The sequence below is a fragment of the Oncorhynchus mykiss genome, chromosome 2, assembly GCF_057628025.1.
Source record: "Oncorhynchus mykiss isolate SJ-2025 chromosome 2, ASM5762802v1, whole genome shotgun sequence".
Lineage (NCBI taxonomy): Eukaryota > Metazoa > Chordata > Actinopteri > Salmoniformes > Salmonidae > Oncorhynchus > Oncorhynchus mykiss.
Genome location: NC_143023.1, coordinates 47,449,990 through 47,467,538, shown reverse-complemented (window position 1 = coordinate 47,467,538; position 17,549 = coordinate 47,449,990). Strand labels below are relative to the sequence as shown.

The following is a 17,549-nucleotide window of genomic DNA, read 5'->3' as shown; positions in this document are numbered from 1 at the left end:
TACAGTGTGGAAGTCCATTTATAGTTAGAGGTGCAAACTAATAACAAAAAGGACTAACAGAGAGATATTTTTTCTGCTCCGGGAAAGCGTTCTTTTATGCAAGCCGTTTCTTCACTTTCTGTTGTCTTCCACAAGGACAAAAAACATTCCGCCTGCTGTCCTCTTGACACTTGCAAGCCATAGAGCTCTTTCATCTTTCTTTTCTTCCTTTCTTTCTTTTTTTTTATTTAAGGATCCACCTAAATTGCATTCAGCCAAATAGTTCACTTTTTGTTCATTGATTGTGTTGGTGTCTTTTGTGTCGGTGAATGAAAGAGAGAGCGCAAGAGTGAGAGTCAGGACAGGAAGAATGTGAACGTATGTTTGAGTGTCTGGGTGAGGGGGTCTAGGGTAGGTTTGGGGTCAAAAAGTAGTAGATGGGCAGGGGAGTGGGTGGGGGGGTTGGTTGGTTGGTGGGCTCGGACGGGATTTGGGGGTGGGCTGGGTGGGGGGAAAGGTCAAACGAGGACTTGCCACAGAAATGACGTCAGAGACAAAGCTATAATCCCCTAGTCTTTTTTTCTTCTTCATCTCCCTCCAAACTCGTTGTCTGTGCAAAGGGCTTTTGATGGGGGAGTTGGGGTGCTGGTGAGGAGGCTCAATTGTGGCTGACGTAGTTGTCCGTGGGGGGCAGGACTGGGGGAAGCTTGCTGGGCAGGGTGATCAGAGGCCGGTGGAACATCGCCTGCTCTTGGGCCTTGATCTTCACCGCCTGCCTCCGGAACTTCCGGGCCCTGAGGATGGCCGGGACGCCCCTCCGGAGCCGCTGAGCAGCCTTCCTCTGCCACGCCTCATATTTGGAATACTTCACAGTCACATGTTTTCTTGGGACATCCTGTGGAGTTGGGAAAAAGAGGGAGAGAGAGAGTTTAAAGAATTGTTGGTACATTTGGAGCTCACCGTACCGTTGAAGGTCGCCGCTGATTCTGATTACAACGGCTATTTTCCCCTGACAACCCCTAAAGAAAGTTGTCAACAAGAGCTCGGCTCCGCCCCCTCATCATAATGTCTGAGGGAATGCAGGAGACTATCTCAATGTGACCACACATTCATTGTTCACTAAATGACCCCTCCCCCAACACACACCTATCTCGGCAGTAAACACATTCCGGTGAAAAAAACACTATCCCTGGCCAATTCCTTAAAACGGTGAGACTGGGAAATCCCCATGCAGAGGGGGAGGGGGGTTGTTTGTGTGTGTGTGCGCATGCATATGAGAGAGATAGAGAATGGGTGGGTGGGGGCAGAATTTATGCGTAACTAGTACTCCTCCTGAATGGCTTGATTGGGTCATGCCACTTTGAGAGTACTCTGTGTGAAAGTGTCTCTTTCTCCCTAGACACACACACATCAATTGCAGTTTATCTCCCCATTCACTCCCCAGCCTGGAAACATCTGGGCGAGAGAGAGAGCAGTCAACTCGTTTCACTGCCAAGGCACGACTGGGGATGTGTCCCAACATATCCCCCTCGCACTCACAACACCTAGTAGACATGTACCATTAGTCTTTAACATACCTAAACAGTCAAATAGTCCTAAACGGTCTTAAACAGTCATTAGCTGTCCTAAATAGTCCTATCGCCACCTTATTTCACAACCAACTGATGTTGACATTAAATGGCAGTTGAAAGTCAAAACGGAGGGATTATCTATCTATCCAGCCCTGAGGGGGTAGTCGTAAAGAACAGGAGATGAGAAGAGGAAGACATTTAAGAGTTTTGGAATGCTGCCCACAGTTGAGGTTGTTGTTCACAGAGTTAAAAAGCCTGCAGCTTCTTTTGAAGTTTTCGTGTGCACGCTTTTGACTTGATTCACAGTGACTGTTTCTCAGGGCTCGATAGCTATTACTGTTTCAGTGAAGGGTGCCAAATGTATGCACATTTTGGAGCATCTAGTGTTCCATGACTAATCGAGGCACATTGCAAATGTTGAAAAAAGGAACTTGATGTTCTTTGTTTGGGTTGTTTTGATGGGGGCTGAATGGATCTGACCCTAACAGGCAGGTGTAACGTGTTACACCAACATTTTCTAATCTGCTCACTTTCTCACCAGCTGTGACCAACCTGCAGTTGAACCTTACCCGCTCTACCCAAATGTACTCTCGGGCCCTGGTGTTTTCCACCTCGGTCAGCAGTCTCGGAAGGAGATACTTGCTTACCACCGACTATTTTCGCAAGATAACACAACCCTCAAACGGCTTTATCGCCACTCCCACAGACGGGGGCATACGGGTTCAGCACGCGGTGGAACGGAGACAAGTGAGATGTGGGGATAGATAGGGACACATACGGACAGGTCAAGGACAGAGGAGGACAGGTAGGGCTGGTTTCCTGGTTTTCCCATACAGGCCGTACCTGTTTGATTGTGGGCACCATGGGAATGATCTGTAGAGAGGTGGCCGACACGTCCCTCTCTGACTTGGCAGGTTTGGCACAGTACTGCTCCAACAGGTTGAGGTCACAGCTACGGAAACAACACTCCTCCACGATACCACGGTTCTGGGAGCGTCTGCTGTTAGACCTGCTGGTTGGCCTACCTGTAGAAAGAGAGAGGAAGGGAGAGTGAGATCATTAGGAGAGGAGAGACTTGTAACTCAATTACAATGAAAGTGAATCAAGATAGCAGCGTTGGCAGTTTGGCCAAATCCATCAAATCCATAATGTTTCCCCGCAATTGACAGATCCAATTGGCCCACTTCACTTTGACCAAACACAGGATAAAAGGCTATCTGAGCCCAACTCTGACAAAAGTTGATGTTTGTTTGTTGGTGTGTTTGTTTTTGGAAGTGGTCATCTTGTTATGGTATTTAATTAAGCCATCCAGAAGTCCTTTAGTGGGTAAATACTCCTTAAACACTGGAGAATATGCAGACGCAACACAGCCAAGCACAGAGAGACATAACCGAGCACAGAGACGAGAGACACACCGCCAAGCACATACTCACACAGCCAAGGAGAGAGAGAGACACACATAGCCAAATACAGACAAAGAGACACATAGATCTGAAACCCTCACTATTTGGGTGAGTAAACACACAACATGGACACTCTCCTTTGACCTTATCCCTTGCCAACTCAGCAGAGGGAAAGGGGGAGGGGGAGTCCACATACAGTACATCTGAATGGCTGGGGAAAGACAGGGGGAACGCTGATAGAGAGATAGAGGGAGAGGAACAGAAGACGAGAGGAAGAAATAGAATGGAGAGAAACACACCTAAAGACATTGAGAGTGTGAGTGCCTTGCATTATCTATCGGCAAAGAGGTAGATCATGCAAGGGAGGCAGAAAGGAAAAGAGTGAATGAGAAGATATGAGGGAGAAAGGTATGAGAAAAGAGAGACAGAAAGGGGGGTGGGGGTATGAGAAGAGGGAGAGAGGTGGAGGGTTAAGTAAGACGTGGCACAGGGGAGTACTATCCATGATCAATAACGGCCTTGTTTTGAAGTCCTTCTTCAACCCCTACACAATGTTGGAGAAACCTCAGGAGAGGCCAGACCAGTGTTTCATTGCAGGAAGAGAGGAACAGGAGAGAAAAGGAAAGGGTGAACCAGAGGGGGGAGGGGGGGGCATCTATGTCGGCCCAAATTGGATAATGACCTCTCTTAGCAAGCAGCAGCACAAAGATTTTTTTGTCAATGCCATTGGGTGGGAGAGACAAAAAAAAAAAAAAATTAAAGTGAAATTGTCCACCTTTAGTTTTTGCTGTGTGTGTCAGGGGGAGAGGAGAAGACGGGGAAGAGAGGACAGGAACCGTCTCAGTTCTACATACTGATAACTGCATGTACAAGTTATTGTAAAAATTCATTTTAGGTCAGCTAATAATAACAATCACATCATTGTTACTATATGCTATCGTCTAGATGAAGTCTACTAGAAGAGCAATGACAGGGCTATTAATAATAGTACCGTAGTAATCCTCCCTCAACCGAAATAATTGAATCCTTCAAATCTAGATCAAACGCAGTGTGGTTGCCTATAGCCTGGGAACATTCGTGGTGAGGTGACTGGTATGCCTCTTGGGTGCTATTACTTTCCCCCACGGAATGTGTGGTAAACAAGTGGCCCATTGTGTCGCATTGAGTTGTGTGTGCCTTCCCTGCTCGCCGCCCTTTCATATGCAATCTGAGGTAGGCTACAGCAACAGAATGCGTCCACTCAGTGGTATCGCAAAGGCTTTCGTCTTCAGACACATCGCAGCGAAACACAGCTGGTTGTGTGTGTGTGTGTGTGTGTGTGTGTGTGTGTGTGTGTGTGTGTGTGTGAAAGAGAGCGAACACAAGCATACCACACACAGTGACAGACACAAAGATGTGCTCTCAGTACAGAAACACGAGAGCGAGAGACAGTCAATGTAGTTGGGAAAGCCAGAAGAAAATAAAAGGGGAAACACAATGAAATAAATGTTACAGCGGGTATAAGTGGAACCTACTGAAATAGAATCCTCTATCTTCACAGACGAACTGCAGCGCGTCCACCAGTTCTCCTCCACATAGCGTTTCTGCCGAAGCCACTTCAACGATGTACAGAGTAAGTGCCAGCGCAATGACCAGCACTCGATTTGACGAAGACATCATCTTGACCTGAGGAGAGAACATAACACATCTCAAATCAAACATTCACTGCATACAATACAAACGGGCAGGCTAATTGGTGGTGCCTTCCATAGCCACTGTTCAGACGTGTAGGTTAAATATTTACCTTTCAGAATCAATACCCAAAAGTCAGATAATAAGCTTCTAATCAATATCTTGCATAAACGACCCTCACAAATAACATACGGCGTCTTGAAATGTATCCAATATGATGCGTAAAAGAAAATTATTATTTTTTACAGTTAAAAGTCTGGCGCAATTAAACATTTTAATTATGTGCTACTTTGTATTTGAGCTGTACTTTACGCAGTGATCAGCTATCGCCCTATTGCAACTCTAAGAGTTGCTTATTCTGTGGGAAAAGATACCATATCTCTGCTGAACTCTTACACAACCGGCTCAACAAGTTGCAAGACATGCTATTCAATCGGCAACCATCTCAATCCCCATACTCAGCATATATTCCCCCTAGCTCACCCTCTGGTAACAGGGAGATTGAGCTCTATCACCCGCAGGACTCGCCCCCTAGCGGTCTTTGAGGTCTCTCCTGTTTGTCCCGAGTTCAGCAAAGGGACGCACTAACAAGATGCGAGTGGAGAAGATCATGTTTCGGCACAACAGTGCCCAGAGTAAGGATCTTAAAAGTTACGGTATTGTAGCCGACTGAAAGGTAGCTAAATGCAAGAATCAACCCATCTCAATATCTGCACCTTCAACATTCTCACCTCGTCAAGTTATTTATATTTCACCGTGTTCTCAAATTGTCCCTTCTCACCAAAACGCGCAAACACAACAAAAAAAACAAGCTAGGGTAAAAGCCCCGAGAAGTTGTCCCAGCCAGCGTATTCGATTACGCATGTTTTTGCAATGTAGAAATAATTATTGTTTTACTTGCATAAAAAAAGCAGAAGAGCAAGAAGTGTTGGGTCTCCATAGATTACCTTCATTCTTGTGTTTTCCGTTCTCCGGCAGGTGTGACAAACTGAGTGGTATTCGTGTCTTTTCTGGGTTTCCATGTCAATTGGCAGTAATCTAACGTTGAGCGTTATTTGGTTGGAGAGGTTGCAGTTGAGTTAGTTTCCCAGTTGGTGAGGGCTATAGAGATGTTGAGTGAGAGGCTGTCCCAAAGACCAGGCGACAGGCAAAAGTTCTCAGGGAGAAGTATTATATACCAAAACCCGCCCCTTACCTCCCCCCCTTCTCCATGCCCACTCCCCGCGCATGTCTGAACCGACCGAGAGGGCTCGCGGTCAAGATAAGTGGTCCAACGACACTCTACGGAAAAGTGCAAGAGAGAGAGCGAAAGAGAGTGCGCGCGCGCGTGTGTGTGTGTGTGTGTGTGTGACAGAGAGAGACAGAGACAGAGAGACGGAGAGAGAGATTCAGTCATCCAATATGGAACAATTCCATAGTCATTTTCCACATTTAGTGTTAGTATTGGTAAAGTGGGACTCTTCCTGAAAATGAGCTTCCTGGAACACCTTACAGAACCATCCCATTGTCTCAACCCCCAACATGATATCATTCTAAATAGCTTAAGAACTCTAATACACTAAACAAAATAAAATAACAATTTAACACAGACTGGATGACTCTTCTTCAAACATAAATTGTCCTAAGACCACATTTTTTTCAGTCAATACTGGCAAATTGAGACATCTCAATTGGCCAAGTGAGACACTTAATTCTTTATTGTAAAGGATAAATGAGAGAGTAGGCTGCAAATGGAGTGTACAATGGCTACTTTTTTACAAGCATATGTAAATGTCAGGCGGCGATGGAAGTGAACAATACCGCAGTCACTTGAGGCAGCAGGTTTAAAAAGCACCTGTAGTTTCCTTCTATAGGTGGATGCTGCCAAGAGGTCTGTTGACTTAGCTCGTGACATGGAACTGACATTGACACTGTGGGAGCCGTTGGCCAGTGGTGCAGAGGTCAGAAAAAAAGCAGAGACAGAGAGACACGGAGCTCTGCAATGTGAAAGTGGACTTTGTTATCACCTGTGAATCTATGAACTAACTCTAGTAAAGGGAAGGACATGGTGCTTGTGGTTGAACAGGAAGATTTGATCTGCACAATGGACTAGGTCTGTATTTTGCTCAATTAGCTGAAATAATTCATATAATTCATTTAAAAAATTCATTTGAAATTCATTCAATTTCATTTCAATGGCAAGTGAAGTTCCCTCAGGAAAAAAATTGAATTGTTGTTGTTATCAGAGGGCAACCCAAACTCATTCAAAATGTAATATTGCACATCGATCAGAAAGAGCTTCTTCTTCTTTTTCCAGCCTAGTTCCACAGGTTTTATCACACAGCAATTTATGACAAGCTGCGCAACAAATTCATTGATTATTGTATCTGCACTGTGCCTACGGCTCTACTATGGCAATGACTCTTAAACAAGTTCCTTTTGGTTGTGCATGATTATAATGTTCTGTCTGTGTTCTCTGATGATTCTACCCTTCTAAATAATCATCTTAACAGCCATCAAAGGGAAAACTTGGCTGACGGCTGATGTCATTTTGGAATATTATACCAAACTTTTCTAATAGATTTTTAGGAATATTTCAACATAAATATTTAATTCTAAACATCCATTTATTTTATCACAAGTTGTTGGTTTAACATCAAATGTATATCAAAACATTGAAATTATGTGACATTACAGGTGCAATCAATGATGCCTTAAAGCATCAGCAATGCCTTATATACAAATAAATAAATAAATAAATAAATATGCATATTTTACATCCATAATTGTTTCAATACAGGCAAGTTAAAGTGTATGGACATAACAAAACCACATTCATAATATTCTCCCCAAAGTGTGCTGAATAAGTGGATAACATCATTGAAAATCTTGAAGTACTAATAACTGCAAAACATGAGTACTTACTTATTATAATATAATTATTAACTGTAATAATTGTCATGCAACTAGACTAAGGACTAAGTTTAAGTCCGTTTGCAATAATTTGCTTGAAATAATTCTCATTTGGTAGATGAGTAACATTTTCTGACAAGGTAATACGTCACAGACTGATATGTAATTCAGAGTCATATAGAGATGTATATGGCTCTGATGACACCAGCTTTCTGCATCATATTTTGATGATGTCATTGCCATTGGTGCCGTTGGTTGGGGATGAGTGTACGTGTATGTGTATGAGGGTGTACGTTCCCAAATAGGAGCGAGAGAGAGAGAGAGAGAAGGGGATCCATCAAGTACAATAAGGAGGGGAGTGGAGGATAGGAGGGGAGAGGATGGGAGGAGGTATTCTTCCTTCGAGACTGGTTTCCCCAGTGGCTATTACTCACTGGGCTCCGGAGTGGCGCAGTGGTCTAAGCCACTGCATCTCAGTGCTAGAGGTGTCATTACAGCCCCTGGTTTGATTCCAGCTGTGATTAGGAGTCCCGTAGGCCATCATTGTCATTGTGGCAGCAGGGTAACCTAGTGGTTAGAGGGCTAGTAACCGAAAGGTTGCAAGTTCAAATCCCTGAGCTGACATGGTACAAATCTGTCGTTCTGCCCCTGAACAAGGCAGTTGTTCCTAGGCTGTCATTGAAAATAAGAATTAGTTCTTAACTGACTTGCCTAGTAAAATTGTAAAGAAGAATGTGTTCTTAACTGACTTGCCTAGTTAAATAAAGGTTATATAAATACAATTTTAAAAAAGGAATAGGAACATAGGAACAACATATATACTACCTGTCAAACAGGTCCTTAAGTCCTAGGTTGTGTTCCATTTTCCCTTCTCTCAATTTACTCCCCCATGGATTGGTGTAAGAAATAGAGTGGAAACTCCTTCTAGCCCATGTAAACACCAATCCAATGCTTTTATATCCATTAGGGAGAGCAAACAGGTAGTGTGGGAAATCAGAAGACAACCCCTATGTTCTCTAAATATCTAAAGGCTAACTCCAGTTGGCTCAATCTATTGAACCAAATTCACTAATTCACTAGAACAATGAGTCAGAGGATTCCCAGTGATAGTGGGTTAGAATCCAATAGTGGGTTAGAATCCCATGTACACATCTTTAGACTGACACCTAGTGGCTGTGATAGGAATTTCTGCTTGTTTGTCTTACTGTGATTGCTGTCTGTAAAAGCCTGTGGAGAAAAGACAATAGCCCTGTTTGAAAAGACAATGGCCCTGTACTTTAAAAATGTGTCCTTCCTTCCTACTTTTCTTAAAGTAAATCACTACTCTGACATAATGTGGATTGGTGGAAGCTGTGTGGTAGAACCCTTACTTTCTCCTTTCCAATGGTGTCAAATCAGTGGTTACTTAGGAGGAACGCATTTTTTAAGTATTCGAACAAGGCCCAGGTCCACTCACTGGGAGCAGCAAACATTCTCTATAGTGGGTATTTTTTTAATGTCCAGCTCCTGTGGTAAGCTGGATGTAAAAATGTTCCCACATTGCTCCTCATAACCACTAAAACAGGGTCCAGTATTTAGCTATCCCAGCAGAGGTTACGATTGGGTAGAGCAATCTGATCCTAGATCTGTGGCCCGGGGCAACAACTACCAAGAGCGCAAAATGTGTTTTCACTAGAATCTGTTGCCAAATGACTTGTTGCTCTTAAACAAATTAGTCAGAAAGCCCATACATATGGATGAGACCTAATACAGTATGTGGTGATAGTACATTTTTTAGTTACTTGATGATGAATATTTTAACTTGTTGTTTGACTCGGTGAAAAAAACTGAATGGCGATAGATTTGAGGAGAAATCTTTAGTGGTTTGCTTGTAATGATTTACCAAGGCAAATGTTCAACATATCTTGTAAAAAAAAAAAAGTGTATCCTACAATGACATTCAAAAACATTTCATTTCAATTCAAATGTTTAGTTATTTGTTCTCTGTAAATTTAATCTCAAATAATTTGTAAAACAGCCATTTTACATGCATTCAGAAGTGTATTGACAGTAGATAGTTGTATTGACTGACTTGCAAGGCTGATTTGTGTCGAGATCCCTGTGCTGACCCCCCCCCCTAGCGGTAGACAGGGGCACTCACACCTGCGTTTCTTGTAACCAGGAAGGGGGTAGTGAAGCGACCATAAGCCAACACCTAGGACCTCGTCAAGAGAGGTTGGGATCTCTTGGTGTAATGGCTCTGACTCTACTGAAAAATGTGGTTGTCCCATCTAGCTATCATGAATGCACTAACTGTAAGCCACTCTGGATAAGAGGGTCTACTAAATGACTCAAATGTCAAATAAAAATTTGTTGGGATGACAGTCTCCCTTCCCCCTTAAAATCGCTATATGCTGATACCTCAAGTCCTGCAAGCCCTCCTAGTCCAACAGACAACTGTTTACTTCTTTACATGATTCGTTACACTGATTACCAGGGTTGGGATCAATTCCATTTGAATTCTGCCAATTCCTGAAAAATTGTCCTCATCTCATTTCCTCATTGCTTTTCAATGAGTTCTAAGACGATATAGGCCTGATGCATGTTCAACGTTTACTTTTAGCACATATTTTTCACATTTCAGAAAGTCAATACAATTCCATTCTGTCTGGACAGATGTGAACTGAGAAAACGGGATAAAGTGGCAAGCATTCTGTAACTTGTATTTACATACTGTATCTGATACAACATCATTAAATAGCTTATTAGGCTACATTGTATTTACCCTTTGCTAATGGTTAATTGCTATGTCATGTAAAGTGTTGCTAAAAGCTAAAAGCCACATTAGACATCAGCAGCAGCAGTAGAGGGAGACCTCGTCCCATCGTTCCCCTCAAACCTCCACCAATACCTCCAGCCCCTGCCTCTGACCCTCACACCCCAATCCGGGGAGCCTGCTGTGGGGGTAAGAATGATGCAGAGCAACCTGAGAGGAACATGAGTCCCTGTCACCACTGGTTTTAGCCCTGGTAGGGGAAGATAGCTTACAGCCCACCGACAAACCCCGTGTCAGGGAAGTTTCCATCACCTGAGAGACCTAGGCCAGAAGCAGCCCCTAGCCCCTGGCCTTCGATACACTTGTTGTGTAGATCTGAAAGGACTGAATAGGTATGAGCATTGCAGCAATCTATGGACCTAGCCTATGAGAGGGAAAAGTGGTGCTACAACCTTATTGTTGTTACCTACTGTATCAAGTTCTTTCAGATCTACTGTGCATACGTATATAATTTTTTTAACAGGGTTCCTCTAGGATGTTGTTTTGTACATAGAGTAAATTGCACCCGAGAAGTGAGAGGGAAAGTGATTTTCCCCTTTGTCGTTCTCTTTATTTACTGATGGAATTAAAGCTCTCCTTATTCTATTTACTGACAGATCAACAGATGCTCTTCCAAATATATGGACTCTCAAGTAACTTGTAAGAGTTATACATATTATTGAATACATTAAATACTTATTTCATTGAACCATTTAGCCATATTTAATCATGTGTAATAATGTTTAATAATGTTAAACATACAACATGTTATTCATACAACTTATGTATTAATCAATGTACATCATTTGTTTTTGTTGTTTAAAGGTGGTTATGAATAATGTACTTAATTTAATCCGAATTTGTTTTAGAAGCAGTTTTGGAAGCGAACCTTCAAATTAGGTGTAACTAATAGCTACTAGTCATGCAGTTATTCCATAGAGTGTGATCCCTCTGACACATAATACAGACACAACAATCTTCTCCAGCAGTGCTATATCAGCCAACACGTGACCCACTTGTGACAGATCTTATTACTAGATTCATAAACAGGGACATTTAATACCAATAGTCATCCAGCAAGACCAGTTTGTGATGGCTATTGCTTGTTGAAATGAAAATGTAGTAAACATGTTTTACATTGGAAAAGGGTAATTATCATGGGATGGTTCACTTTTGAAAAGTTTTAGCTTATTTTGCATAGGGTGTCGATGATTCATCCAAACTGTTTTTAAGTTAGTTAGGTGGTTACATCCAGAATCTTCTGACTAGCAAAGGAATAGGTTTCCCTTACCCTGTTCAGTCTATGGACAAGGTATGACAGCAATCCATGCTTTGGTTTTGTTTAGCTGTTTTAAATGCTAACTTTCTAATCCCAAATCCAATGCAAGACAATAGTACCTGTATTAGCATTTTCAGGCTTAAAGTCCAAATCATCCTAAAGTGTCTAAAAATGGATTGTGTAACTTAACTGTCACGTTCTGGCCATAGTTCTGTTATTTTGTCTCTGTTTTAGTATGGTCAGGGCGTGAGTCGGGTGGGCAGTCTATGTTTGTTTTTCTATGTTGGTTTTTGAGTTCGGCCTGGTATGGTTCTCAATCAGAGGCAGCTGTCAATTGTGGTCCCTGATTGAGAATCATACTTAGGTAGCCTGGGTTTCACTTTTGGGTGGTGGGTGTTTGTCTTCCGTGTCAGTGTTTGTCGCCACACGGGACTGTTTCGTTCATTTCACGTTTATTGTTTTGTATTTCGTAGTGTTCAGTTTTTGTTTTAAAATAAACATTATGGACACTTACCACGCTGCGCTTTGGTCCTCCGATCCTTCTCGCTACTCCTCCTCAGAAGAGGAGGGCGAGAGCCGTTACATTAACCCTCCTGTTGTGTTCGTTTCATGTTAACTAATTCTGTGTTCCCGGTCCAAAATGACCGCCCCATTATAGCTGATTATAAAGCCATAATAATACATATATTATCACCTAATGTTGTGCTAGATATTTTTATCAACTTAAGTTATTGTGAACATTACACGTTTTGAACTTCTATGTGCGATTTATGGCCTGTAGGCCCCATTGACCTGAGCTCATACAACTCGTTTTTTAATTTAAAAAAGCATAATGTGTGGATTATTTTGGCTATAACAAATACTCAGATGAAACATATTGTGCTATTTATCACAGACTGCTTTGTGTCAAACTCTAACAAGGACGTTTGTTTTAAACAATTTAAAACATTTAAATAGTGGCAGGATTTTATGTCATCACCCGGGATATGGCGTATCTCGTTGGCCCTGGGATCATTGGCCCTGGGATCATCCTGATAACATTTTCAGCCGACAGCAGACCTCTCCTGTCAGCTGGGGATGAAGACCAGGACAAAATCCCATTCTTTGACAGGAATGTAACAACAACCTCAGCAGGGCCCTCTTCCTCATCACTGGATTGTTCCACATCGGTTGTCTCTTGGTCTGGATCATATTCTGTGTTGTCTTCAACTTCTGACACTTCCTCCTCTAATGCATCTTCACTGTCAGTCTCCTGGTCTCTCTCCTCAATGGTCTCATGATCAAAGATATGATCAAGAGCCTCACATACGTATATCGTTTGGTCATTGTGCGGCCACAGAATGAATTGTGAGCAAGGCCTCAAAAAAGCTTTATATGTACCAGAGCTGCGAGAAAAGTTCTATATATTATTGAAACAATGAAGCAATTATTTGTGAGAATGCCAACAGGTGTGGTTCCCTTGGGGGAAATATTATATTGGGGAAAGTTTGTCCTGTGTGGACAAAGTCATGGAACCTTATGACAATCATATTAAATTAACTAAATTTTTTCAGAGAGAAAACTTGTAAATAGGTCCAAATCGAGCAGGAGGGTTAAATAAGTAATCTATAGATGATTTAGACATGAACTGTGAAAATGCTAATACAGTTACCATTGACTTGCGTTGGATCTGTGCCACCAGAACCCTAGGTCAGGTGTCGGAGATTTGCATTTGTGCCTGTTGATCTCACAGCTGATGTGTTTGTTAATGGGTCCTCCTGGGAGAGTGCACTAGAGCAGCAAAGAGGAAGGGGATGGAGAGGGGGGTATCACTGGAGAGGAGAGGGGTATCAGGGTATCAAAATGGGTGAAAAGTGGGTGGGGGGTAGGTGTGAGGTAACAGCAGGGATACCAGCAGCAGAGGGGTCAGAATATCGGTGGCTTCGTGGAGAGAGGAGAGCTGAGAGACAACCGGTGTGTGTGTACCTGTGTGCGCGCATGTGTGTCTGGATGTGTCTGAGAAAAAGAGAGTTGGTTTTGGCAGACCTGGAATCAGTGTATTGTTTTGGGGGGAACAGAGGGTGTGCTAAAGCAGGCAGGAGGTATCCTAGAGCAGTTCTGTTATGGGGACATGAGAGGGCCAGAGTCAGAATGGATCAGTCCAGTGAAAGGTTCTCTGAGCCTGGCCTGAACCATGTTCCTTGGGGCCCCCTTGGCGCTGATCCCTGGATCCTGGAGCCTACTATGGGACCTGCAGCAGTAGCAGAGGTGGCCCTGTAAGGCTGCCAATGTTTAGTGAGGGGCCTGGCCAGGACAGGCCACAGACCCAAGCCGAGAGAGAGAAGGGGGAGATTTGTGGTGGCAGGGTGGGGGTGGGATGGTTGGTGGGGTGGGGTGGTTGGGGGAGTGCAACACGACCCCTCTCAACCTTCAGCCCCGGTGGGGGTGGGGGGGATGCAACACGACCCCTCTCAACCTTCAGCCAAAGGTCTGCTCATACACCGTTGTCCAACTTTGCCATTTATAGACGCAGAAGGCCCTGAATGGCCAGTCTGTTGTGTCCAGCAGTAGCTCTCTGTTAGACTGTGGGGAAATAAAATGGTAAAGTGGATTATATTATCTCATTCGACTGTTTGTGACATCAGTAATATGTGGATGGGGTTGTTGTAAATAGTTTTTTAAGCTGTGCGGCACCATTTTATCAAATCGGGGTTTCAACCAATGAGCTTCAGCCCCTCGCCATTTGAGTGACAGCTATTTTCGGGGACCACTTTTGGCTCGTGGGCGGGCACTGGTTAAAAAGTATACAAAAGTACCAAAGAATATCTTTATCCTTCTCAACTTCATATTCATAATCTCCAGCACCACCCCAACATCAACATATGTGAAAACAGCAGGTTTGTGTGTTTTGTAGTCAAAACAACGAGCATTAGATGATGTAAAAAAAAAAAAGTTTCCTGATGTCATCAGAAATACTTTTGACATCTGCTGTGCATTGTGATTTTAACCAACTATGTGCAGGCAAAGACCCAGATAATGTCAAAAGTGTTTCCAGGTGACGTCATCAGAAACACGTATCTTCCTCTATCTTCCAATGTATGATGGTCCCATGTTTCATGAGCTGAAATAAAACATTCCAGAAATGTCCCATATGCACAAAAAGCTTATTTCTCTCAAATGTTGTGCACAAATTTGTTTACATCCCATTTAGTAAACATTTCTCCTTTGCCAAGATAATCCATTAATCTGACAGGTGTGGCATATCAAGAAACTGATTCAACAGCATGATCATTACACATGTGCACCTTGTGCTTGGGGACAATAAAAGGCCAATCTAAAGTGTGCATTTTTGTCACACAACGCAGTGCCACAGATGTCTCAAGTGTAGCCTAGGTGTGAGTGCAGAATATTTCCTTGCATTTAAGCCCTTGGTGTGCCAAAGTAACTTTAAATAATACCAACAACTTCTTCATTTCCGCGCTCATGTGTGTGGAATGTGGTGTCAGGGTTTAGGCATTGTAAAATGCCTAAAAAAAAGGAGTGCGAAAGAGAGCGGGAGAAAGAGAGGGAGAGGGAAAAAGGTGGAGATCTCTTTGTTTCTTGGGACCTAGAACTAGCATCTCTGTTTTGTTTAAAAGTAAAAAATGTGCCGCCATCCACTTCCTTATGTCTGAAACACAGGCGTCCAGGGAGGGAAATTTTGGGGCTTCCTTGTACAGCTGTGTATCGTCTGCATTAGCACTGAAAATTAACATTATGTTTATGAATGATATCCCCAAGAGGTAAAATATATAGTGAAAACAATAGTGGTCCTAAAACGGAACCTTGAGGGGCACCGAAATTTACAGTTGATTTGTCAGAGGACAAACCATTCACAGGGACAAACTGATATCTTTCCGACAGATAAGATCTAAACCAGGCCAGAACTCTGTATAAACCAATTTGGGTTTCCAATCTCTCCAAAAGAATGTGGTGATCGATGGTATCAAAAGAAGCACTAATGTCTAGGGGCACGATGACAGATGCAGCGCCTCGGTCTGACGCCATTAAAAGGTAATTTACCACCTTCACGAGCGCAGTCTAAAACCAGACTGAAGCGTTTCGTATACATTGTTTGTTTTCAGGAAGTCAGTGAGCTGCTATGCAACAGTTTTTTCAAAAATTGCAACAGATTTTTCTAAACCGCTATCACCCAGAAGGCGAGGTCAGTACAGTTCCATCAAAGCTGGAAGTCGGGGCACCAAGGAAAATCTTCAGTTTACAAAGTTATAATTTTCCTAATATACAGTGTGGCAAAAAAGTATTTAGTCAGCCACCAATTGTGCAAGTTTTCCCACTTAAATAGATGAGAGAGGCCTGTAATTTTCATCATAGGTACACTTCAACTATGACAGAAAAAATGAGAGAAAAAAAAATCCAGAAAATCACATTGTGTCACGGTCGTCCTCTTCTTCATCTGAAGAGGAGAGGCGAGAAGGATCAGAGGACCAATATGCGGCGTGGTAAGTGTCCATGGTAAATCTTTAATCAAGAAAGTACTGAACACTGAAAACTATACAAAACCAGTAAACAAAATAACAACCGTGAGGCTAATGCGAGCTGCGCTGAAACAAGCCATCAACATAGACAATCACCCACAAACAAACAGTGCAACCCAGGCTACCTAAGTATGATTCTCAATCAGAGACAACTAATGACACCTGCCTCTGATTGAGAACCATACTAGGCCGAAACATAGAAATGCCCCAAAACATAGAAAAACAAACATAGACTGCCCACCCAACTCACGCCCTGACCATACTAAATAAATACAAAACAAAGGAAATAAAGGTCAGAACGTGACACATTGTATGATTTTTAAAGAATTTATTGGAAAATTATGGTGGAAAATAAGTATAAGTACATATGATGAAAATTACAGGCCTCTCTCATCTTTTTAAGTGGGAGAACTTGCACAATTGGTGGCTGACTAAATACTTTTTTGCCTCACTGTAACTCTTCAGATATTTTAACATCTGATCAATTAGTCTTCTTATTAATGAATTAATATTTACCTCACATCAGTCTCATTCCAAATGTCGTAAATTGTTGGTTATCTGCATGAACGCAGCCTTTACTATGAATCATCTATACACAAATTGGCTTAATCATTTATTTACTAACTAACTACATAATCACAGAAATGCATAAACAAACAAACAGGAGATATGGTTACAAGGAAATGATAGGGGAGGTTCCTTAGTGGGCTAAGCCGATATGGCGGCTTGGTGGACAAAGGGAAGTGGGTGTGGACTGAGAACATGCGGGAAAGACGAAAGGGATCACTACACAGTTAATAATTATATGAATTGAAATGCTAATCCTTTACACATGAACGCTCACTCATTTGGGAATAATTGCAATATTTACGCCCAATGTGTCGTCGTGATCTCTGTTGGAATCATCAGTCCGTCTGTTGGAGAGTTCATCCGAGTCTCTTTCTCTCTCTCTCTGATTCCCTGAAGATCAAAGTATTTCGTGGTTAGAATGGATACTTCAGAGTATCATTCAGAAATGGTCTCATAGAATAGATGTTTTGGCGGTTGTCGGTAATAGCATCCCAGGTTTACATAATTTCTAGCTGCAGACTAGTAATTAGTATCTAAGATTTTCTCTTATTTTGTCGGGATCGATAGTCTCAGAGTTGAACCATTTCCCGCTGTGTAGCCAATACTACGTGTGGTATGGTTAGGAATTCAACAACCATTGCAACCTTAGCTTACACTGAGATTTTTGTGGTCTGAAGAGGATTTCCTCAGGACGGGTTTTTACTCGTAACAACAGGAAAGGGCAGTTCCATGATGCCAGATCATGTCTGTGCTCACGGGGGCGGGCCAATGACTTAGTTTAACTTGAAAGGGAATACAATTCTCTCACATTAAAGAGTTATTAACATCACATTACATCATTTCACATATAGTTTCATCTTTACTCATTCATTT

General features: G+C 42.5%; 1 protein-coding gene across 1 annotated transcript; it reads right to left on the bottom strand.

The window, feature by feature from the left end:
- Nucleotides 1–228: 228 nt before the first annotated feature.
- Nucleotides 229–5,733, bottom strand: igf2b (insulin like growth factor 2b). The gene is given in 4 exon segments (NM_001124697.1): nt 229–874; nt 2,394–2,575; nt 4,468–4,618; nt 5,572–5,733. Coding segments are annotated over 4 exon segments (645 nt in total). The 5' UTR covers nt 5,647–5,733; the 3' UTR covers nt 229–637.
- Nucleotides 5,734–17,549: the final 11,816 nt, after the last annotated feature.